The 24,981-nt window shown below is 39.3% G+C and overlaps 1 protein-coding gene across 1 annotated transcript in view; it reads left to right on the top strand.

Moving 5' to 3' along the window:
• LOC133633642 (structural maintenance of chromosomes protein 2-like) overlaps window positions 1-21,256 on the top strand; it is a 46,535-nt gene extending 25,279 nt beyond the window's left edge. The window contains exons 14-25 of the mRNA XM_062026228.1: window positions 3,148-3,352; window positions 4,631-4,766; window positions 4,834-4,958; window positions 9,390-9,583; window positions 12,171-12,314; window positions 15,245-15,319; window positions 15,396-15,515; window positions 15,578-15,778; window positions 18,537-18,653; window positions 19,689-19,849; window positions 19,920-20,067; window positions 20,978-21,256. Coding sequence (XP_061882212.1) covers window positions 3,148-3,352; window positions 4,631-4,766; window positions 4,834-4,958; window positions 9,390-9,583; window positions 12,171-12,314; window positions 15,245-15,319; window positions 15,396-15,515; window positions 15,578-15,778; window positions 18,537-18,653; window positions 19,689-19,849; window positions 19,920-20,067; window positions 20,978-21,139 — 1,788 coding nt within the window. The 3' untranslated portion in view covers window positions 21,140-21,256. The remainder of the gene's footprint in view (window positions 1-3,147; window positions 3,353-4,630; window positions 4,767-4,833; window positions 4,959-9,389; window positions 9,584-12,170; window positions 12,315-15,244; window positions 15,320-15,395; window positions 15,516-15,577; window positions 15,779-18,536; window positions 18,654-19,688; window positions 19,850-19,919; window positions 20,068-20,977) is intronic.
• The last annotated feature ends 3,725 nt before the right edge of the window (window positions 21,257-24,981 follow it).

Raw genomic sequence — 24,981 nt, 5'->3', positions numbered from 1 at the left:
AGCACCATCAGAAAACAAAGACTAAAACCAACTACAAACAACACTAGCAATGGTTATACTGGTGAAAATAAGTAGAGCATGCTTAGCAGCCTAATGTACGCCCAAAACTAAAGAAGAGACATTTTACCAAGGTATGCCTATAGGCTACTGTTTCAAACCTTTCAGATTGCCATATAACTTGGTACATGTAGTCCACAACATGCATACACCAATGAGGAATTATTTTATCATGTGATTTGGCTGTCTCCAAACCTTTCACATTGCCATGATGACTAATGTTGGAACCCATTTCCTCAGCATATTGAGAAGGAAATATGCACTGACACTACACATATCCACATAGGTTTTTTTTGTACTAAATATATGTTGCCTTGTCAGTTGGATGACACATCCACATACAGGCTAACTAGCATATATTTCCCCCCGTTAGCCTGTATGTGGATGTATCATTGACCGGGCTAGCATGCTAACATTGGTTGCAGGAACATACTATCTTTGTTAGACAAGACCATAGACTGTATTGGACAATATAGTTTACATACCAAATGTCCATTTCCATTTATTACAAGTAATAAGAATAGGTAAATGCCTGACTTGCCTATCAACGAGAAAATGAGCATGTTTGGTGTCAGATGAAAAAAATATTCTCCGCCTTCAATGGTCTCCATCTTTCAAAGGCATCCCCGATACAAATCCTGGTTTTGTTCCTGGCTTTGTTATGAATAAGTTGAGAATGGTCACTTTTAGATGTACTAAGGTCTGACTTTTTTTGTAACTTTACCAGTGGCAGTAGGCAGACCAAGATGGCGGTGCGTAACTGGCAACCCGGACTTTCCAATTGGTCAAACGGTGGAGGGCGGGGCATCAAAATGAAAACAATAACAATATTTTGGGGCTGTAAATCTAATTTTGAAATGAGCACATGAACTACTGTTATCAGTTATAGAGGTATTGGAAAATAAGATGATTTATTAATTTCTTTGACATATCAGGGCCATTTAATGATGACTTGACATGACATTATTACATATGGCTCCTTAAGGTTGTAAATACTGTATAGAGTAGGCTAACCCATGTGGTTCCTGTGGATGTGAACATAATTACTGTAGTGACTAAATAACAGTGACTGAAACAGACATAGTAATATGTAAATAATGTCAATTAAATAGATGAACATCTGTGGCTGTGAAGTGAACACTAGTAAGGTTGTAAATACTGTATAGAGTAGGCTAACCCATGTGGTTCCTGTGGATGTGAACATAATTACTGTAGTGACTAAATAACATAGTGACTGAAACAGACATAGTAATGTGTAAATAATGTCAATAACTAGATGAACCATCTGTGGATGTGAAGTGAACACTAGTAAGGTTGTAAATACTGTATAGAGTAGGCTAACCCATGTGGTTCCTGTGGATGTGAACATAATTACTGTAGTGACTCAATAACATAGTGACTGAAACAGACATAGTAATGTGTAAATAATGTCAATAACTAGATTAACCATCTGTGGATGTGAAGTGAACACTAGTAAGGTTGTAAATACTGTATAGAGTAGGCTAACCCATGTGGTTCCTGTGGATGTGAACATAATTACTGTGGTGACTCAATAACATAGTGACTGAAACAGACATAGTCATGTGTAAATAATGTCAATATTGAGATGAACCATCTGTGGATGTGAAGTGAACACTAGTAAGGTTGTAAATACTGTATAGAGTAGGCTAACCCATGTGGTTCCTGTGGATGTGAACACAATTACTGTAGTGACTAAATAACATTGTGACTGAAACAGACATAGTAATGTGTAAATAATGTCAATAACTAGATGAACCATCTGTGGATGTGAAGTGAACACAACATAACATAGTGACTGAAACAGACAAAGTAATGTGTAAATAATGTCAATAACTAGATGAACCATCTGTGGCTGTGAAGTGAACACTAGTAAGGTTGTAAATACTGTATAGAGTAGGCTAACCCATGTGGTTCCTGTGGATGTGAACACAATTACTGTAGTGACTAAATAACATAGTGACTGAAACAGACATAGTAATGTGTAAATAATGTCAATAACTAGATGAACCATCTGTGGATGTGAAGTGAACACTAGTAAGGTTATAAATACTGTATAGAGTAGGCTAACCCATGTGGTTCCTGTGGATGTGAACATAATTACTGTAGTGACTAAATAACGTAGTGTCTAAAACAGACATACTAATGTGTAAATTATGTCAATAACTACATGAACCATCTGTGGATGTGAAGTGAACACTAGTAAGGTTGTAAATACTGTAAAGAGTAGGCTAACCCATGTGGTTCCTGTGGATGTGAACATAATTACTGTGGTGACTCAATAACATAGTGACTGAAACAGACATAGTCATGTGTAAATAATGTCAATATTGAGATGAACCATCTGTGGATGTGAAGTGAACACTAGTAAGGTTGTAAATACTGTATAGAGTAGGCTAACCCATGTGGTTCCTGTGGATGTGAACATAATTACTGTAGTGACTAAATAACATAGTGACTGAAACAGACATAGTAATGTGTAAATAATGTCAATAACGAGATGAACCATCTGTGGATGTGAAGTGAACACTAGTAAGGTTGTAAATACTGTATAGAGTAGGCTAACCCATGTGGTTCCTGTGGATTTTAACATAATTACTGTAATGACTAAATAACATAGTGACTGAAACAGACTTAGTGATTCATTTGGCTGAATGGTGTATGTATTTATGTCAACTCTGTTGACACATTTTCAATTCTTTAAACACTAAAACATTTTTAAATGGTACTTCCTTTTTTTGCAAATTTTTGCATGTTCAATTGCTGAAAAACCAGGAGCTTCCCCACCCTGGACCTGGCTGGACCAGACCCCTGGCTTATTTCAGTCTTTTTCATTAAGTTCAAATGCCTGATAAACACATGCGAATATTAGCTTTGACATCTGTGGTATTAAAGTCCATAGTCCACACTTTGCTGCAGGGATTCCCTTTCCTGCTGCCCTCAGTCTCCTCTTGAATAAAATAAGTAACTACAAAAGACACTTTAAAAGGCTGTTTGTTTAGCATCATTGGAGGCAGACTTTTTTTTTTTGCTTTCTTTACCAACGTCTATATTCGCCGTCTCCTCCTTCAGGTGGGAAAAGACAATGTCCACACAGCTCTGTCACTGGTGGGCTACGAGTCGGATGTCCGCAAAGCCATGGAGTACGTCTTTGGCTCCACCTTGGTGTGCGACACCCTGGACAATGCCAAGAGGGTGGCTTTTGACAAGGGGGTGATGACCAAGACCGTCACTCTTGGAGGAGACATCTTTGACCCACAAGGAACTCTGAGTGGAGGTGAGAGGAGGAGGAGGAGGAAGAAGGCGCGCATAAAACGTTTCTCAGGACATTTCAAGGCCATTACTGCCAGCCCAAATAGTTATAGGATAGAAAGTACTTTATTGATCCCTGGGGGAAATTCAGCCCCACAGTTCGCTCACAATAGACAATAAACACTTAGGTATTTTTTACATGTGAATAATATAAATAGTCTATTATACAGAATTATTCACATGTGAATAATATAAATACAGTCTATTATACAGCATTATTCACATGTGAATAACATTAATACAGTCTATTATACAGCATTATTCACATGTGAATAATATAAATACAGTCTATTATACAGCATTATTCACATGTGAATAACATACATACAGTCTATTATACAGAATTATTCACATGTGAATAATATGAATAGTCTATTATACAGCATTATTCACATGTGAATAACATTAATACAGTCTATTATACAGCATTATTCACATGTGAATAATATGAATACAGTCTATTATACAGCATTATTCACATGTGAATAATATGAATACAGTCTATTATACAGCATTATTCACGTGTGAATAATATAAAGACATTATACATTTGCAGTACATGTACAGTCAAAAGGAACATATGCATTATACAGTCTGATGGCTGTCGGTATGAAGGACTTCCTGTGTCCTTCCGTGTTGCATTGTGTCTATGGAATTCTCTTTACAATGAGATAAAAGATTGTAGGAATATATTCCAATTGAAAAAAATATATAAAGACAGAACAATAAGATCATATGGACAGCCGTAAGTGTTTACATTTTGCTTTATATTTATTATTTTACTTATTTTTTGTCTGGTTTTGTATTTGTTTTGTATCATCCCGTGAGGTGTATATTACTTTTTTTGTTCGGTTTGTACTTCATGAAGTTTTGCACTTGCTGTTTTTTTTGTGTGTGTTTTTTGTTTGTTTTCATTATATTTGGATGTATTTGTTTGGTTGGTATGCTCTTGAATCTGGGCTATCCATTAAGTAAGACTACTTATTATGTTGAAGGGGGCAGGAAATATAAGATTTTCTTCATCCTGTTCTTTCTCAACCATAGGTGTGTAAATATGTGTTTAGTTGCTCAAGTTTAATTGTCTATTAATCAAAAATGCACATCAATGAAGTAGATAAATAAAAAACGAATGAATTAATCTAGTTTATTGATATTTTTCTGCATGATCATTTCAGTAAATGAGTATCTTTGTTGGATGGCATTTAGTCCTTGGACCTAACGTCCGTTGCCTCTCCTCCTCCAGGAGCCCGCTCGCAGAGTGCATCTGTGCTGACCAGCCTGCAGGAGGTGAAGGAGGTCCAGGGCAAGTTGAATGAGAAGGAAGCCCAGCTGAGGGACACAGAGCGACAACTGGCCAGCCTGAAGGGAACGGCGGACAAGTACGGACACGAGTTCATGTTGTCCACGTGCTCGGTAGAAGTTTGCTACACATCCTGTCTCCACCAGGCACCGCCAGCTGAAGCAGCAGCACGAGCTGAAGGTGGAGGAGGAGCAGATCTTGCAGGCCAAGCTGCAGCAGAGCTCCTTCCACCAGCAGCAGGAGGAGCTGGAGAGGCTCCACAAAGCCATTGGTGAGAACAATTTAGCTCTCAGGCATGTGAAATTACTGCAAAAATTTAGAAATCTGCTGTTTTTAAACGTTCATTTTCGCCTTATAATACCACTTTTACGTTTCTTTAATACAGCTATTTTAGTTGGTACATGGTGCAATAAGTGTGACCAGTAGATGGCAGTCAAACATAAGAGATAAGTGTATCTTGCCTTTATGATGGCAAAACGACTCAAGTAAGCAACACCAGCATTTGAAATGTTCCATTGAAAATATAGAACATTACACACGGCGCTCAAAAATCTATCAAAATGTTTTAGTACGGAAAGCGGCTTGAAGATGGTCTGTAAAACGTCATCTATGCAACATTTTGACCAAAGAACCACCATTACATGTTATGTAGACCACAAGGAAGTGTTTTCAATTTAGAAAAATATACCGGTAATAATATGACTCCTTTAATGCGCCTTATAATCCGGTGCACCTAATATATGAAAAAGGATCAAAAATAGACCATTCATCGGCAATGCGCCTTCTAATCCGGTGGGCCCTATGGTCCGTAAAATACGGTAAATTATCAATAAAAATAGGATGTAAAGAACATTTGTTGGAGGCTAACCTCAGCCACATGTTCCTCGCTGTTCCTCTTGCCTAAACACCGCACTGGGTGTCAGGTTCAAACACTGATGACATCTATTAAACAGACAAGAAGCAAGGAATCATGCAGAGACAGAGTTCAATTTGGACTCACTGAAATCTGCGTTCCTCCCTCTTGTCCTCGGTTTTCCCCGTCAATCCTCCGATCCCAGCCGGGGGTGAAGAAAAGCAGCTCCTCAATGGGAGATGTTTGCCATGGTCTTCTGGTTTTACTCACCCGGCTGGAATCGTCAGATGTGTTGGAATCCGGCTTGAAGGACCAAGAAGATGTCAGGTTCAAACACTGATGATTTATTTATAACAGATTAAACAGACAAGAAGCAAGGAATCATGCAGAGACAGAGTTCAATTTGGCTCAATGAGGAGAGACGTTTGGGGCTGCGCACTCAGTTACAGAACCAACCTACACTCTAAGGCAGGGGTGGGCAATTAATTTTTACCGGGGGCCGCATGAGCAACCCGAGCACTGCTGGAGGGCCACATCGACAATATTTCAATTAAATTTTGCTCAATATTATTTTTGATATATACCGTAAGATAAATAATAATAATAATAATAATAATAATTATTATTATTATTATTGTTTTTATTATTATTAATAATAATAATACTTTCATTTAACCTAACTTAACTTTATACCAAAAGCACTGCTTTGGAAATCATTTGTACCCCTTTCAGAGATCACATTTAGTTCCCCTTAAACATCCTCATGTTGCACAATGAAATGTAAGCATAGGATGAAGTGTGCATTCCTGTAACTTTCTCTAGTAACAGCATTCCATGATTAATATCAATAAATTAACATTAATGCTAAATGACAGTAAAATAAGCACACGTATGACTGAGGAGTCATAGTGTAACTTTGTGTGGTGTTTGAGTTGTCCGACTTTTTGTGTGGCCTTAAACGCACCAGTGGTTTAGTGGTATGCGTGTTGGTGACAGATGACAAGTTGGTTTTGGGCTGGTTTGTACGGCAGAAAATGACTAGTTTTTCGAGATAGAAGTGTTTTACTCATGTTTTTGGTGTGGTTATGTCCGAATATAAACAGTTTTGCTCAATAAAGTGATCAATATAATTCCTGTCCTCGAAGCATCTCGATAGACGTTGCAATAATTGAACGGTGTTCAATTGAACGGTGTTAACTAACACCGTTAGGGCCGCTTGTTGTCACTGTCACTCAGAGTTGCGTTGCAAAATTACACAGAATAAATGTGTTTATTTTGTTTAGAATTCAGATGGGATTTGATTTGGTGCGCGGCATATATTTGCTGTGCGCAGAGGACGCTTGAGCAGTGCGCAATTGCGCAGGCGCGCACCTTAGAGGGAACGTTGCTTGGCAGTCCATGTCTTGTTGAAAACACGCCATTCCTCATCAACTTTTCTCTTTTTAGCGTCTCGGGTGTAAAGCGTGCATCACTTGTCGCTGTGCACCTTCACTCACAGGTTACACATGGACATACGCCCATAAATAACACTTTTCAAAATAAAAGCAGCACAGTTGTATTGCACGCACGACATAGATGTTTTTTCAACTTTATTTTGTAATTTGTGATTACAGCTGTTCACATTCACTCACAATCACGCACGCGCATACGTCCACACGGAAGTAATACATATAACGCTTTTCAAAACAAAAGCAGCACAGTTGTATTGCACACTCGACATAGATACTTTTTTAAATGTATTTTGTAATTTATGATTGGCCTCACGCGGGCCGGACGGACGCACAAAGGGCCGGATGTGGCCCGCGGGCCGCAGAATGCCCAGGTCTGCTCTAAGGCACAGCCCACGTGCTCCTGTATTTATTTGGTTACATCACTGAGGCTGCTTCTTAAGGAAGGGGGGGTCATTTCAGCAGCCCCAGTTAGACACAATATATGATTATTCAGAAATGCAAATGTGCTGACAGTCGTGATATCGCCCTGTCTCTGCTTTGTCGGCGTCACGGTACTCGATGTTCTGGACACAAACACTGATAAGAGACGACTGCAAACCAAGATTGCAAATTGTCCCTTTGCACAGATAGAAAAGTACAACTTCAGCACAATTGATAATAACTCTAGCAACGGCCTTTAAGCATAAGAGTGGTGTGATAACTTACACAAAATTATTCTAACACTGAGTTGCAGAACGGGGAGACGATCAGGAGCACGGAAACAAGCTAGCTAATTAGCTAACCACATGTCGCCTCCAAGCCACAACGTTGACGACTGTCCACCGTGTTGCTAATCATATTTGGATGATTACAATCCCAACACTGTTAGTTGTAGAGTATTTATTAGTAGCCAGAGAGAAGGTATATTTTTGACGTGACGGATTGTAAACAGAGGTCACGACACAGGAAGTACATTACCTGAGGGGGCGTGGCTACGGGATAGAGTTGCCAAATGGGAAACGTTTTCTGACTTTTTTGCATGCTTGTTATAGAAGGTGACATTTTCAGTAATAATAATGTCAGTAAATGATCTAATAAAATGGTGTGCTACATTACATGGGACATGTAAGTGTCAAAAAGGTCAAATATAGTGTAGAAATGCACCCAATTGCGGGCAATGTACCGTATTTTCCGGACTATAGTGCACATATCACAAGCCGTACCCACTAAATTTTTTAAAGAAAAGTGAAGTGAATTATATAGCGCTTTTTCTCTTTACATGGTGAAACCCATGGTCTACATCTTTAAGCTCCATTTAAACCAGTGTGGTTGGAACTGGGAGCAGGTGGGTAAAGTGTCTTGCCCAAGGACGCAACGGCGGTGACAAGGATGGCGAAAGCAGGAGTCGAACCTGGAACCCTGGAGTTGCTGGCACAATCGAGCAACGCCGCCCGCCGATGTTGTGAAATTAGTTATTTGACTACATGCCGCCGATGTTGTGAAATGAGTTATTTACACAGAAATATTTTGTAAATATTTATTTACACGCCTTGTCTGTAACACAGCAGTAAAACGGCTGATCAGACAAAACGTCAGTCATGGTCATGGACCCACTAGCTGTGGAAGCTAGCTCTCCAATCAGCTAAACAGACTCAATAACTCCACGGTGACGTTTTTGGGGAATTTACTGAGGAATTTGTGAAATTGAAACAATACAAAAAGAATGCCGTCGTAAGTCAATATTACGAACACTGGCACTTGTAAAAGTGTTAGCATATTAGCTAATGCTAACGACGCTCGCTTGATTACATTACGATAGCACGTACAAATATGCATGAAAACACTCCTACAGACATCACACATGGGACGCTTTAATAAGTAAGAATTGTTTTAGTTATATTGTAAAACTTACATACATTGCTTGTAGTGATGAATGAAGAATCCACACTAGTGGAAACGTTATGACTAGAAGACAAAACGGCACTTATACTTCCAGTTCAAAACTTTAAAAAGCAGCAAACACTCGCAGCCATTCACCCAGCAGCACCTGCAGTGATCGAACTGGTCCAAAAGATGGCGCCACAGCACAAACAACAACACACCTTTTCAGTCTCTTTGCTTGTTTTTTATGAAAACTATTTCAATCGTAGACATCAGCGATGAAAAAAATCATAAATCAGCCGCACTGTTTAAGCCACGGGGTGCGAAGTGTAGGAAAAAAATAGAGACGTATAGTTAAGAATTTACAGTAGTCTTGATTTTCAACATTTTCTTTTGGGGTTTGCGCGACAGTAATTTATGCTCATAAAAATGTTCCTTTTTTTTTTTTCTTTTCCAAAATGTTTCTCTTTTTGAAAAAAAAATCCCTGAATTCTAGTAATGAGATGCGGCTTAATCTTAATTGGACTTGTGTCACCAGAGGAGAGCGAAGAGACTCTGCGTGTCACCAAGGACGTACAGAAGCGTGCGGAGGAGAAGTACAAGGTGTTGGAGAACAAGATGAAGAATGCAGAATCGGAGAGAGAGAAGGAGCTCAAGGCTGCCCAGCAGAAGCTCAACGCCACCAAGGCCAAAGCAGACGCCTTCAACAAAAAGCTCAAACAGAAGCAGCAGGTACACAACACATCGTTATTTGTCTGGAATAGGGATGTACCGTATACTGCAGGGGTCACCAACCTTTTTGAAAGCAAGAGCTACTTCTTGGGTAGTGATTAATGCGAAGGGCTACCAGTTTGATACACACTTAAATAAATTGCCAGAAATAGCCAATTTGGTCAATTTACTTTAACTCTATGTTATTATTAATAATTAATGATATTTACACTTAATTGAACGGTTTAAAAGAGGAGAAAACACGAAAAAAATGACAATTACATTTTGAAACATAGTTTATCTTCAATTTCGATTCTTTAAAATTCAAAATTCAACCAAAAAAAAAGAAGAGAAAAACTAACTAATTCGAAATTTTTGAAAAAATAAAAAAAATAATTTATGGAACATCATTAGTAATTTTTCCCGATTAAGATTCATTTTAGAATTTTGATGACATGTTTTAAATAGGTTAAAATCCAATCTACACTTTGTTAGAATATATAACAAATTGGACCAAGCTATATTTCTAACAAAGACAAATAATTATTTCTTCTAGATTTTCCAGAACAAAATTTTTTAAAGAAATTCAAAAGACTTTGAAATAAGATTTAAATTTGATTCTACAGATTTTCTAGATTTGCCAGAATAATTTTTTTGAAATTTAATCATAATAAGTTTGAAGAAATATTTCACAAATATTCTTCGTCAAAAAATGAAGAATTATATTAAAATGTATTTATTATTCTTTATAATAAAAAAATAAAAAAACTTGAACATTAATTTAAATGGTCAGGAAAGAAGAGGAAGGAATTTAAAAGGTAAAAAGGTATATGTGTTTAAAAATCCTAAAATCATTTTTAAGGTTGTATTTTGTTCTCTAAAAATGTCTTTCTGAAAGTTATAAGAAGCAAAGTAAAAACAATTAATGAATTTATTCAAGCAAGTGAAGACCAAGTCTTTAAAATATTTTCTTGGATTTTCAAATTCTATTTGAGTTTTGTCTCTCTTAGAATTAAAAATGTCAGGCAAAGAGAGAACAGCTTGTTAGTAAATAAATACAATTTAAAAAATAGAGGCAGCTCACTGGTAAGTGCTGCTATTTGAGCTATTTTTAGAACAGGCCAGCGGGCTACTCATCTGGTCCTTACGGGCACCACGTTGGTGACCCCTGGTATACTGGTACTAGTATAGTACCGCGATACTAATGATTCATATTCGGTACTATACCGCCTCTAAAAAGTACCGGTACCCACCCCCTTTTTTTAACGGGCATGACGGCGCGTCATGACGTTACTGGCTTTACGAGCAGCGGAGCATGTTGGGCAGCGCACACACACGGAGTACTTACAAGCAGACACAGTGTGTAGTCAGAAAAGGGAGAATGAACGCATTTTGGTGTAAAGATAAAGGAGAAATTATAACACTGAAACACCCTCAGGAAGAGGTGCTTTAAGACATGGCTAACATCCTGGCCTACATGGCGACAAAGTAAGTTACAAGTACCATTATCACCGGAGGACGAGGAATAGCTAAACATGCTTCACTACACACCGTAGGAGTATACAATAGCTCACCGGCGTCACAATGTAAACAAGCGCCATGAGTGGATCTACACCTGACATCCACTGTAATGATACCAAGTACAAGAGCGTATCTAGTCGATACTACTACGATTGATATTTGTTATCGTCACAAAATCTTTTTTCCTTTTTAAAAAAAAATCATATTATGTTTATAAATTTAGTAAATACGTCCCTGGACACATGAGGACTTTGAATATGACCAATGTATGATCCTGTAACTACTTGGTATCAGATCCATACCTAGATTTGTGGTATCATCCAAAACTAATGTAAAGTATCAAAGAAGAGAAGAAAAAGTGATTGTGTAGGTTGCCCTCCAGTGGGTTCCTCAGACAACCAAACACTGCCATGAGAGCCCGGGTCAGGGTTACAACACTGTTTTACTTTTATAAATTAGTGCAGGGGTTTTGCTTTCCAGCAACTGTCTTTTCGTGTCCGTCTCTCGCTCGCTCTCACTCCAGCGCCAACAGCGTGTCTCATACCGGCTGCTGCTAATAAAGGCGACAGGTGATTAGATAACAAGGCCCACCTGGGCCATCCACTCACCTGTCGCTGTCTTCGAGGCCGGTCCTGGCACACCCCGCTCCGCGGCAGGCCCGCAGGCCACGCCCCCCTCCACGGTGATTATTACATGTTGAAACAGAAAGTAAGCAGATATTAACAGTAAATGAGCAAGTAGATGAATATACAATTTTTACAGTTTGTCCCTCATAATGTGTACAAAATAATAGGTGTATAAATGACACAATATGTTACTGCATACATCAGCAGACTAATTAGGAGTCTTTGTTTGTTTACTTACTACTAAAAGACAAGTTGTCTATTTTATTTAAGGACTAAATTACAATAATAAATATTTATATTTTATGTACACTAAGATTTTTTGTTACAATAAAGACAATAATGACATTTTTTGTGGTCCCCTTTATTTAGAAAAGTATTGACATACATGTTGGTACCGGTACCAAAATATCGGTAGTCTGGAACGTGCTAATCTAAACTGAGCTGTGGTTTTTGTTGGGCAGGAGTCTGATGCCGTGGCCTTGGAGCTGCAGGAGCTGCAGAGAGAGCAGACAGGTTATGAGCAGCAGGTTGCAGCAGTAGAGGAGGCCACCAAGGCTATCAAGGAGCAGATCGACAGCATGGCATGCACCGTGTCTCAGAACAAGGTAAGCAAACATTAAGATGGCATTTTTCCCCCTCATATGTTCAGTCAGTCATCTTCATGTTCTTCTCTGAAGATCCTCTATTTAAAGTCTTTTTCAACACTTTTCTCTCAATGGCAAAATGTAGCCCTCGTGATAGAATTTAGACTTTTTAAAAGTGCTTTTAGGGTCTGTCCCTACATTACGTGTCTGGGTGGAAACAGTAAAGAACTGTTCCCATTCAGCCTTTTATCCTCATGTAAACGGTGTTCTGCAGTATAAACTTTGTTTATACTGCACTGTTAACTTTATTTATACTGCACTGTTAACTTTATTTATACTGCACTGTTAACTTTATTCATACTGCTGCTGTTAACTTTATTTATACTGCACTGTTAACTTTATTTATACTGCACTGTTAACTTTATTTATACTGCACTGTTAACTTTATTTATACTGCACTGTTAACTTTATTTATACTGCACTGTTAACTTTATTCATACTGCTGCTGTTAACTTTATTTATACTGCACCGTTAACTTTATTTATACTGCACTGTTAACTTTATTTATACTACACTGTTAACTTTATTTATACTGCACTGTTAATTTTATTCATACTGCACTGTCAACTTTATTTATACTGCACTGTTAACTTTATTTATACTGCACTGTTAACTTTATTTATACTGCACTGTTAACTTTATTCATATTGCACTGTTAACTTTATTTATACTGCACTGTTAACTTTATTTATACTGCACTGTTAATTTTATTCATACTGCACTGTTAACGTTATTTATACTGCACTGTTAACTTTATTCATACTGCACTGTCAACTTTATTTATACTGCACTGTTAACTTTATTTATACTTCACTGTTAATGTTATTTATACTGCACTGTTAATGTTATTTATACTGCACTGTTAATGTTATTTATACTGCACTGTTAATGTTATTTATACTGCACTGTTAACTTTATTTATACTGCACTGTTAACTTTATTTATACTGCACTGTTAACGTTATTTATACTGCATTGTTAACTTTATTCATACTGCACTGTTAATGTTATTTATACTGCACTGTTAATGTTATTTATACTGCACTGTTAATGTTATTTATACTGCACTGTTAACTTTATTCATACTGCACTGTTAACTTTATTTATACTGCACTGTTAACTTTATTTTTACTGCACTGTCAACTTTATTTATACTGCACTGTCAACTTTATTCATACTGCACTGTTAACTTTATTTATACTGCACTGTTAACTTTATTTATACTGCACTGTTAACAAAAGTGTGCACATAAAAAAAGGAACAATAAAAGTAATCAAATTACAAGCATTTGAAATGAAACAAATAAAAATAATAATAGTAAAACAAAATAATAAAAGACATCAATAAATTAGAATAAAACAATAAAAACAATCAATATAATAGAATAAAAGACGCAGATGACCACGGGACTCAAGCCGATTTAAAAGCCAGAGAATAAAAGTGGGTTTTGAGACGAGACTTCAAACATTCTGACATGAGGGGCCAGAACATTCCCAAGTTTAGGGCCAACAACAGAGAAGTAGTTTTAAGCCTTGTTTTAGGCCCCACAAGTTGGAACTGTCCCTCGGACCTCAACACGCGAGCTGGAGCATACATTTGGAGGAGGTCTGTGATGTACTTTGGGGCCGGTCCATTCAAAATAAATGTGTGGTATCATCCAAAACTAATGTCAAGTATGAAAGAAGAGAAGAATAAGTGATTATTACATTTTAACAGAAGTGTAGATAGAACATGTTAAAACAGAAAATAAGCAGATATTAACAGTAGAGTAGATTAATAATCAATTTTTACAGTTTGTCCCTCATAATGTGTACAAAATAATAGGTGTATAAATGACACAATATGTTGGAGTCTTTGTTTGTTTACTTACTACTAAAAGAAAAGTTGTCTAGTATGTTCACTATTTTATTTTAGGACTAAATGACAATAATAAACATATGTTTCATGTACACTAACATTTTTTTGTTACAATTAAGACAATAATGACATTTTTTGTGGTTCCCTTTATTTAGAAAAGTATCGAAATACATTTTGGTACCGGTACCAAAATATTGGTATGGGGACAACCCAATACAGTCGTGTACATCAAACAAACATGAGAAGGAGGTGATAGAACAATTATCTGTGTAAAAACAACAGAACTTTTGCTAAACATTGAAAAGTGTAAAATCTTACAGTAAAAATCCAAATCCAACCTCGTTAACATCATCAACAAGGATCTTAGGACAGCTGGTAGGGACAGACTGAGAAGGGAGCAAGCAAGCGAGGACCCTTGTACCCCTCCTTCCTGTGTGAGGAAATGTTCCTACCTGTGCAATAGGTCTCCTCTGGCATCGTTTGCCAGTGAAGTCCAGTCTCTTCCCAATTAAACCTTGCTGTGGTACTCAGCCTGCTTTTGTCAATAAGGGGAATAGACACACTGAGCCAGGACTAGGAAGTCTCTTCTGTAGAAGTGAGTGGAAGGCTCCGCCTCCTCTACAATGTGGTGCCCTGCATTTTGCCTGCCAGGCGTCCTTCCAAAGAGACTTGGTTCTCACACGGAGGCAGCTCAATCAAAAGGTTTCTAAATAGAAAAGTTTGCTAATAGAGTGGTTTGTAAGTCGAGGTTCCGAGGTCGTTTATTTAGGAAGGTAGTTAACAGCAGAGGTTGCCGCCGCTGCTTATTTCCCGTTTCCTTACGTCACCCCGTCTGTGAAATGTAGCTCTGTACCACTTGCACTATGGAGAAGGTGAGGTCAATGGCGCCCACAGGATCAGAAACACTCACAAACGGGAGAACCGGTTTTGGAAAACCTTCCCTAAAGTCCTCACACTTTATCAATTGTCAGCGATCAATGAATGGATTCTGGTTTGAAATGTATGGCGGTGATCCCTTGACTTGGTGTGTTGCAGGAAGCTGTGCGGAAGGCCCAGGAGGAACTGTCCAAGCAGAAGGAAGCCATCATGGCTCAGTTCAAAGAAATGAAGGTCAGATCCCTCATGGTTGTGGTAAAAGAGCAGATGAGATGCTTGTGGAGTAAAGCTCACCTTGTAAATGATCCAGGTTAAGAGCATGGAGGCCAACAAGATCCGGGAGCAGAACAACGAAGTCCAGCTGAAGATTAAGGAGCTGGAACACAACATCAGCAAACACCACAAAGACAGCCAGAATGCAGCAGACGAGGTGAACGTTAAAAATGTTTATGTCCAATCTTTAAAGCTTCAACAACACGCTCACCCTCCCAGGTGACTCGCATGCTGGAGGAGCACGACTGGATCCAGGCCGAGCGCCAGTTCTTTGGCCAGCCCAACTCCTCCTACGACTTTAAGACCAACAACCCCCGCGAGGCTGGCCAGCGCCTCAAGAAGCTGCAAGAAACCACCAGCAAGCTGGAGAGGAACGTCAACAAGCGAGCCATGAACATGCTGAACGAGGCTGAGGAGAGGGTGAGAGGACATAACCATTTTATTCCAGCTTCTCTACTAGGACAACCATTTTATTCCAGCTTCTCTACTAGGACAACCATTTTATTCCAGCTTCTCTACTAGGACAACCATTTCATTCCAGCTTCTCAACTAGGACAACCATTTCATTCCAGCTTCTCTACTAGGACAACCACTTTATTCCAGCTTCTCTACTAGGACAACCATTTTATTCCAGCTTCTCTACTAGGACAACCATTTTATTCCAGCTTCTCTACTAGGACAACCATTTCATTCCAGCTTCTCAACTAGGACAACCATTTTATTCCAGCTTCTCTACTAGGACAACCATTTCATTCCAGCTTCTCTACTAGGACAACCATTTTATTCCAGCTTCTCTACTAGGACAACCATTTCATTCCAGCTTCTCTACTAGGACAACCATTTTATTCCAGCTTCTCTACTAGGACAACCATTTCATTCCAGCTTCTCAACTAGGACAACCATTTCATTCCAGCTTCTCTACTAGGACAACCATTTTATTCCAGCTTCTCTACTAGGACAACCATTTTATTCCAGCTTCTCTACTAGGACAACCATTTCATTCCAGCTTCTCAACTAGGACAACCATTTTATTCCAGCTTCTCTACTAGGACAACCATTTCATTCCAGCTTCTCTACTAGGACAACCATTTTATTCCAGCTTCTCTACTAGGACAACCATTTCATTCCAGCTTCTCTACTAGGACAACCATTTTATTCCAGCTTCTCTACTAGGACAACCATTTTATTCCAGCTTCTCTACTAGGACAACCATTTCATTCCAGCTTCTCAACTAGGACAACCATTTTATTCCAGCTTCTCTACTAGGACAACCATTTCATTCCAGCTTCTCTACTAGGACAACCATTTTATTCCAGCTTCTCTACTAGGACAACCATTTCATTCCAGCTTCTCTACTAGGACAACCATTTTATTCCAGCTTCTCTACTAGGACAACCATTTCATTCCAGCTTCTCAACTAGGACAACCATTTCATTCCAGCTTCTCTACTAGGACAACCATTTTATTCCAGCTTCTCTACTAGGACAACCATTTTATTCCAGCTTCTCTACTAGGACAACCATTTCATTCCAGCTTCTCAACTAGGACAACCATTTTATTCCAGCTTCTCTACTAGGACAACCATTTCATTCCAGCTTCTCTACTAGGACAACCATTTTATTCCAGCTTCTCTACTAGGACAAACATTTCATTCCAGCTTCTCAACTAGGACAACCATTTTATTCCAGCTTCTCTACTAGGACAACCATTTTATTCCAGCTTCTCTACTAGGACAACCATTTCATTCCAGCTTCTCTACTAGGACAACCATTTTATTCCAGCTTCTCTACTAGGACAACCATTTCATTCCAGCTTCTCTACTAGGACAACCACTTTATTCCAGCTTCTCAACTAGGACAACCATTTTATTCCAGCTTCTCTACTAGGACAACCATTTTATTCCAGCTTCTCTACTAGGACAACCATTTCATTCCAGCTTCTCTACTAGGACAACCATTTTATTCCAGCTTCTCTACTAGGACAACCATTTCATTCCAGCTTCTCAACTAGGACAACCATTTTATTCCAGCTTCTCTACTAGGACAACCATTTCATTCCAGCTTCTCAACTAGGACAACCATTTTATTCCAGCTTCTCTACTAGGACAACCATTTCATTCCAGCTTCTCTACTAGGACAACCATTTTATTCCAGCTTCTCTACTAGGACAAACATTTCATTCCAGCTTCTCAACTAGGACAACCATTTTATTCCAGCTTCTCTACTAGGACAACCATTTTATTCCAGGTTCTCTACTAGGACAACCATTTCATTCCAGCTTCTCTACTAGGACAACCATTTTATTCCAGCTTCTCTACTAGGACAACCATTTCATTCCAGCTTCTCTACTAGGACAACCACTTTATTCCAGCTTCTCAACTAGGACAACCATTTTATTCCAGCTTCTCAACTAGGACAACCATTTTATTCCAGCTTCTCTACTAGGACAACCACTTTATTCCAGCTTCTCTACTAGGACAACCATTTTATTCCAGCTTCTCTACTAGGACAACCATTTTATTCCAGCTTCTCTACTAGGACAACCATTTTATTCCATCTTCTCAACTAGGACAACCACTTTATTCCAGCTTCTCAACTAGGACAACCACTTTATTCCATCTTCTCAACTAGGACAACCATTTTATTCCATCTTCTCAACTAGGACAACCATTTTATTCCATCTTCTCAACTAGGACAACCACTTTATTCCAGCTTCTCAACTAGGACAACCATTTTATTCCATCTTCTCAACTAGGACAACCACTTTATTCCAGCTTCTCAACTAGGACAACCATTTTATTCCATCTTCTCAACTAGGACAACCACTTTATTCCATCTTCTCAACTAGGACAACCATTTTATTCCATCTTCTCAACTAGGACAACCATTTTATTCCATCTTCTCAACTAGGACAACCATTTTATTCCATCTTCTCAACTAGGGCAACCATTTTATTCCATCTGCTCAACTACGGCAACCATTTTATTCCATCTTCTCAACTAGGGCAACCATTTTATTCCATCTGCTCAACTACGGCAACCATTTTATTCCATCTTCTCAACTAGGACAACCACTTTATTCCATCTTCTGGAGGAACAATATTATAGAGACCTGCACATACAATTAGAATTCGAGTTGTTAATGAACGTCTCTGAGTGACTTGCATGTCATGTGTGCAGTACAACGACCTGATGAAGAAGAAGAGGATTGTGGAGAGCGACAAGACTAAAATCTTGCAGACCATCGAGGAGCTGGACCAGAAGAAGAACGAGGCTCTCAATTTGGCCTGGCAGAAGGTCAGATCCCTCAGCTGTTAAGATCACATAATGCAAACAAGAACACACCTTTTCACTCTTTGCTTGTCTTTAAAAACTAACTATTTGCAATATGGCCGTCAGCAAGGAAAAACCTTTTATCAGCTGCACCGTTTTATAAGCCGCAGGATTCAAAGCGTAGGAAATGTGGCTTATAGTTTGGAATTTACAGTAATGATTAATGACTTCATCAGGTTCCTTTGTGATACAATATTGCATTTATATTAACAAAGATATCTTTGAAATATATATGAATATATTTGAAACAAAAGTAGATTTTGTCCATCATATTTTGCATATTTGGAACTCATTTTGTAGCCTCTTGGTTCTAGAACAAGGTACAAAGATGGCCACCTCTTGGTTCTATAACAACATACAAAGATGGCCACCTCTTGGTTCTAGAACAAGGTACAAAGATGGCCACCTCTTAGTTCTAGAACAAGATACAAAGATGGCCACCTCTTGGTTCTAGAACAAGGTACAAAGATGGCCACCTCTTGGTTCTAGAACAAGGTACAAAGATGGCCACCTCTTGGTTCTAGAACAAGGTACAAAGTGAGACAATTAGTGTCTGTAAAAAAGCAACAACATAAGATAGAAACATTAGACCAGGGGTTCTTAACCTTTTCCACTACAGACGGACCCGGGGCTCACTCAAATATTAACACTGAATTAGTGGTTTTACTTTAGATTTTTCATTATTATAATAATTATATTACAGTTGAACCTTGCCAAATGATATAAAAACATGTTAATCACCAAGATGATTATTTACATAAAACTTGGGCTGATTACAAAAATAATGAATCATCTCTAACTGCAAAAAAAGGACTGATAAATATTGATTAAAAAAAACAAAGTGAAAATGAAAATACAACTTCACCACTTTAGTCATCATTTTTGCACTTGAGAAACTTCTGCATGACTTTAGCTGCAGACTTCCTGTCATTACTGCCACACGTGGTGGAAAAGTGTATTACAGCTAAGTCACAGGTGGATGAATGATGGTGTGTGCAGGTCAACAAGGACTTTGGCTCCATCTTCTCCACCCTGCTGCCAGGGGCCACCGCCAAGCTGGCCCCCCCCCAGGGCTGCGGCGTCCTGGACGGCCTGGAGTTCAGAGTGGCCCTGGGCGACACCTGGAAGGAGAACCTGTCTGAGCTGAGCGGGGGTCAGAGGTGGGGTGGGCGGGGTTTGACTGTGATGATGGTGTTGTGGCCCCCCCAGTAACATGACCTTGTGTTGAAGGTCCCTGGTGGCCCTGTCCCTCATCCTGGCCATGCTGCTCTTCAAACCTGCACCCATCTACATCCTGGACGAGGTGGACGCCGCCCTGGACCTCTCACACACTCAGAACATAGGACAGATGCTGCGCACGCACTTCACTCAATCACAGGTGTGTCACACACACACACACACACACACACACACACACACACACACACACACACACACACACACACACACACACACACACACACACACTTCAGATACTCACAGGTGTGTCACACACACACACACACACACTTCAGACACTCACAGGTGTGTCACACACACACACACACACACTTCAGACACTCACAGGTGTGTCACACACACACACACACTTCAGACACTCACAGGTGTGTCACACACACACACACACACTTCAGACACTCACAGGTGTGTCACACACACACACACACACTTCAGACACACACACACTTCAGACACTCACAGGTGTGTCACTCACACACACACACACACACACACACACTTCACACACTCCTGATACTAATAAAAACAACTGAACGATTTAAAAAAAAGGCCAATACTGATTTAAAAAAATACAGATGCTGGTTTTAAAAAGTTTGATACATATTTTAAATTAAAAAAGCCAATGCGATATAAAAAAAAAGGCAGATACTGATCAAAAATAAGAGCAAAACTGATGATATAAGGCTGATAATGATATTTAAAAAAAGGCGATACTCATCAAAAATAAGACCAATACCGATTTTTTTTTAAAAAAGGCTGATCCGATTTTTTAAAAAGCCCATATTGATCAAAAATAAGACCAATACTGAAAAAAAAAGATTGATATGGTTTCTAAAAAAAGCCCATATTTATCAAAAATAAGACCAATACGATACAAAAAAGGCTGATAGGATAAATAAAAAGTCTGATACTGATAAAAACAACAAACAATTTTAATAAAAGGCCAATACTCATTTAAAACAAAGCCGATGCTGATATAAAAAAAAAAGGTTGATACTGATAAAAAAAAATTGCCGATACTGATTCTTGCCTAATGGCTGCTCCTCCAGTTCGTGGTGGTATCCCTGAAGGACGGCATGTTCACCAACGCCAACGTGCTCTTCAAGACCAAGTTTGTGGACGGCATGTCGACCGTGACACGCAGCGCCCTCAGCAACCTGACCCACAAGACCCAGACCCAGGACCACGTCCGCTCCAAGAGGATCAAGTAGACCTCATTCAACATTTGTATCATACTTGTTTTTGTTAGGCTGTTACGATTGTTACGGCTACTTTTGCATTCAAAAAAGGTTCTAAAAATCTAAATAAAGATAGCAGAGTAGTCCTGAGGAGGAGGTCTTGGATTTTCTTATTTGTATCCTTTTACACTGTAAGGTGCACGTCTTTACCCAACCACCAGTCTTCTTTGGAGTGTTTCCACGTACCAACCACCAGTCTTCTTTGGAGTACTTCCATGTACCAAAGTACCAACCACCAGTCTTCTTTGGAGTACTTCCATGTACCAACCACCAGTCTTCTTTGGAGTACTTCCATGTACCAACCACCAGTCTTCTTTGGAGTACTTCCATGTACCAACCACCAGTCTTCTTTGGAGTACTTCCATGTACCAAAGTACCAACCACCAGTCTTCTTTGGAGTACTTCCATGTACCAACCACCAGTCTTCTTTGGAGTACTTCCATGTACCAAAGTACCAACCACCAGTCTTCTTTGGAGTACTTCCATGTACCAACCACCAGTCTTCTTTGGAGTACTTCCATGTACCAAAGTACCAACCACCAGTCTTCTTTGGAGTACTTCCATGTACCAAAGTACCAACCACCAGTCTTCTTTGGAGTGTTTCCATGTACCAAAGTACCAACCACCAGTCTTCTTTGGAGTACTTCCATGTACCAAAGTACCAACCACCAGTCTTCTTTGGAGTGTTTCCACGTACCAAAGTACCAACCACCAGTCTTCTTTGGAGTACTTCCATGTACCAAAGTACCAACCACCAGTCTTCTTTGGAGTGTTTCCACGTACCAAAGTACCAACGACCAGTCTTCTTTGGAGTACTTCCATGTACCAAAGTACCAACCACCAGTCTTCTTTGGAGTGTTTCCATGTACCAAAGTACCAACCACCAGTCTTCTTTGGAGTGTTTCCATGTACCAAAGTACCAACCACCAGTCTTCTTTGGAGTGTTTCCATGTACCAAAGTACCAACCACCAGTCTTCTTTGGAGTACTTCCATGTACCAAAGTACCAACCACCAGTCTTCTTTGGAGTGTTTCCATGTACCAAAGTACCAACCACCAGTCTTCTTTGGAGTACTTCCATGTACCAAAGTACCAACCACCAGTCTTCTTTGGAGTACTTCCATGTACCAAAGTACCAACCACCAGTCTTCTTTGGAGTGTTTCCATGTACCAAAGTACCAACCACCAGTCTTCTTTGGAGTGTTTCCATGTACCAAAGTACCAACCACCAGTCTTCTTTGGAGTACTTCCATGTACCAAAGTACCAACCACCAGTCTTCTTTGGAGTGTTTCCATGTACCAAAGTACCAACCACCAGTCTTCTTTGGAGTACTTCCATGTACCAAAGTACCAACCACCAGTCTTCTTTGGAGTGTTTCCATGTACCAAAGTACCAACCACCAGTCTTCTTTGGAGTGTTTCCATGTACCAAAGTGTACTTTGGTTGGGGGGGGGGGGGGGGGGGGGGGGGCGTGGTTATTTACAGCTAGAATTCACTAACTCAAATATTTCATATATATATATGTATGAAATACTTGACTTTCAGTGAATTATAGCTATAAATATATATATATATATATATATATATTTATTTATTTATTTTATTTTATTTTATTTTATTTACATAAAAGAAATACTTGAATTTCAGTGTTCCGGTGGCTATCCATTAGATGGCAGTATTGTCCTGTTTAACTTCTCCGTTCATGATGAGTATATCATTTCGGCCACCGTGTTCAATGGAGAAGTGTTGTGTTCTACATATTTACAGGCAACATACAACTTCCTCTTCCAACTGTCCTGGATGAACTGAAATTCTTGTTTGAATTCGTTAGGCAAGCTGTTTATATTGTGGGAAAGCGGACGTGAGAACAGGCTGTCCCAACTCAGTCTCAGGTCCGCATTGAGCTGGAGGGGGCGTGGCCTCCAGCTCCGGCTGAATACTGGGAGTTTGTCGGGAGAGGCGCTGAATACCGGGATTCTCCCGCTAAAAACGGGAGTGTTGGCAAGTATGATGTACAAACCCCGTTTCCATATGAGTTGGGAAATGGTGTTAGATGTAAATATAAACAGAATACAATGATTTGCAAATCATATTCAAGCCATATTCAGTTGAATATGCTACAAAGACAACATATTTCATGTTCAAACTCATAAACTTTATTTATTTTTTGCAAATAATAATGTAATGGCTGCAACACGTGCCAAAGTAGTTGGGAAAGGGCATGTTCACCACTGTGTTACATGGCCTTTCCTTTGAACAACACTCAGTAAAGGTTTGGGAAGTGAGGAGACACATTTTTGAAGTGGAATTCTTTCCCATTCTTGCTTGATGTACAGCTTAAGTTGTTCAACAGTCCGGGGGTCTCCCTTCTCATATTTTAGGTGCCACACATGTTCAATGTCTGGACTACAGGCAGGCCAGTCTAGTACCCGCACTCTTTTACTATGAAGCCACGTTGATGTAACACCTGGCTTGGCATTGTCTTGCTGAAATAAGCAGGGGCGTCCATGGTAACGTTGCTTGGATGGCAACATATGTTGCTCCAAAAGCTGTATGTACCTTTCAGCATTAATGGTGCCTTCACAGATGTGTAAGTTACCCATGTCTTGGCCACTAATACACCCCCATACCATCACACATGCTGCCTTTTACACTTTGCACCTAGAACAATCCGGATGGTTCTTTTCCTCTTTGGTCCGGAGGACACGACGTCCACAGTTTCCAAAAACAATTAGAAATGTGGACTCGTCAGACCACAGAACACTTTTCCACTTTGTATCAGTCCATCTTAGATGAGCTCAGGCCCAGCGAAGCCGACGGCATTTCTGGGTGTTGTTGATAAACGGTTTTCGCCTTGCATAGGAGAGTTTTAACTTGCACTTATAGATGTAGCGACCAACTGTAGTTACTGACAGTGGTTTTCTGAAGTGTTCCATGTGGTGATATCCTTTACACACTGATGTGGCTTGTTGATGCAGTACAGCCTGAGGGATGGAAGGTCACGGGCTTAGCTGCTTACCTGCAGTGATTTCTCCACATTCTCTGAACCCTTTGATGATATTACGGAGCGTAGATGGTGACATCCCTAAATTCCTTGCAAGAGCTGCTTGAGAAAGGTTGTTCTTAAACTGTTCAACAATTTGCTCAGGCATTTGTTGACAAAGTGGTGACCCTCGCCCCATCCTTGTTTGTGAATGACTGAGCATTTCATGGAATCTACTTTTATACCCAATCATGGCACCCACCTGTTCCCAATTAGCCTGCACACCTGTGGGATGTTCCAAATAAGTGTTTGATGAGCATTCCTCAACTTTATCAGTATTTATTGCCACCTTTCCCAACTTCTTTGTCACGTGTTGCTGCCATCAAATTATAAAGTTAATGATTAGTTGCCCAAGAAAAAATGTTTGAACATGAAATATGTTGTCTTTGTAGCATATTCAACTGAATATGGCTTGAAAAGGATTTGCAAATCATTGTATTCCGTTTATATTTACATCTAACACCATTTCCCAACTCATATGGAAACGGGGTTTGTACCAACGACCAATCTTCTTTGAAGTGCTTCCATGTACCAAACAAAGCCATCAATATGCTTGTTCCTTTCCTCTGGCTCATGACTTTTAAATACTGCTTTTATTATTTTAATTAATAAATGTTGCTATGAAAACATTGAAGCACTTCCATGTTTTTACTTCCTGTAGTTGTTGCTTCTTCCACTTGTCCCCGCGTTTTATTTTGAAAATGTGCATTTTACTCAAGTACTGTAGTTTATGTTGTTACTTCCGGTACCGCATTTTTCGGAGTATAAGTCG

This window comes from Entelurus aequoreus, linkage group LG18, assembly GCF_033978785.1.
Source record: "Entelurus aequoreus isolate RoL-2023_Sb linkage group LG18, RoL_Eaeq_v1.1, whole genome shotgun sequence".
Classification (NCBI taxonomy): Eukaryota; Metazoa; Chordata; class Actinopteri; order Syngnathiformes; family Syngnathidae; genus Entelurus; species Entelurus aequoreus.
The sequence above is the reverse complement of the archived record's forward strand: the minus strand, read 5'-3'. Positions and strand labels throughout refer to the sequence as shown.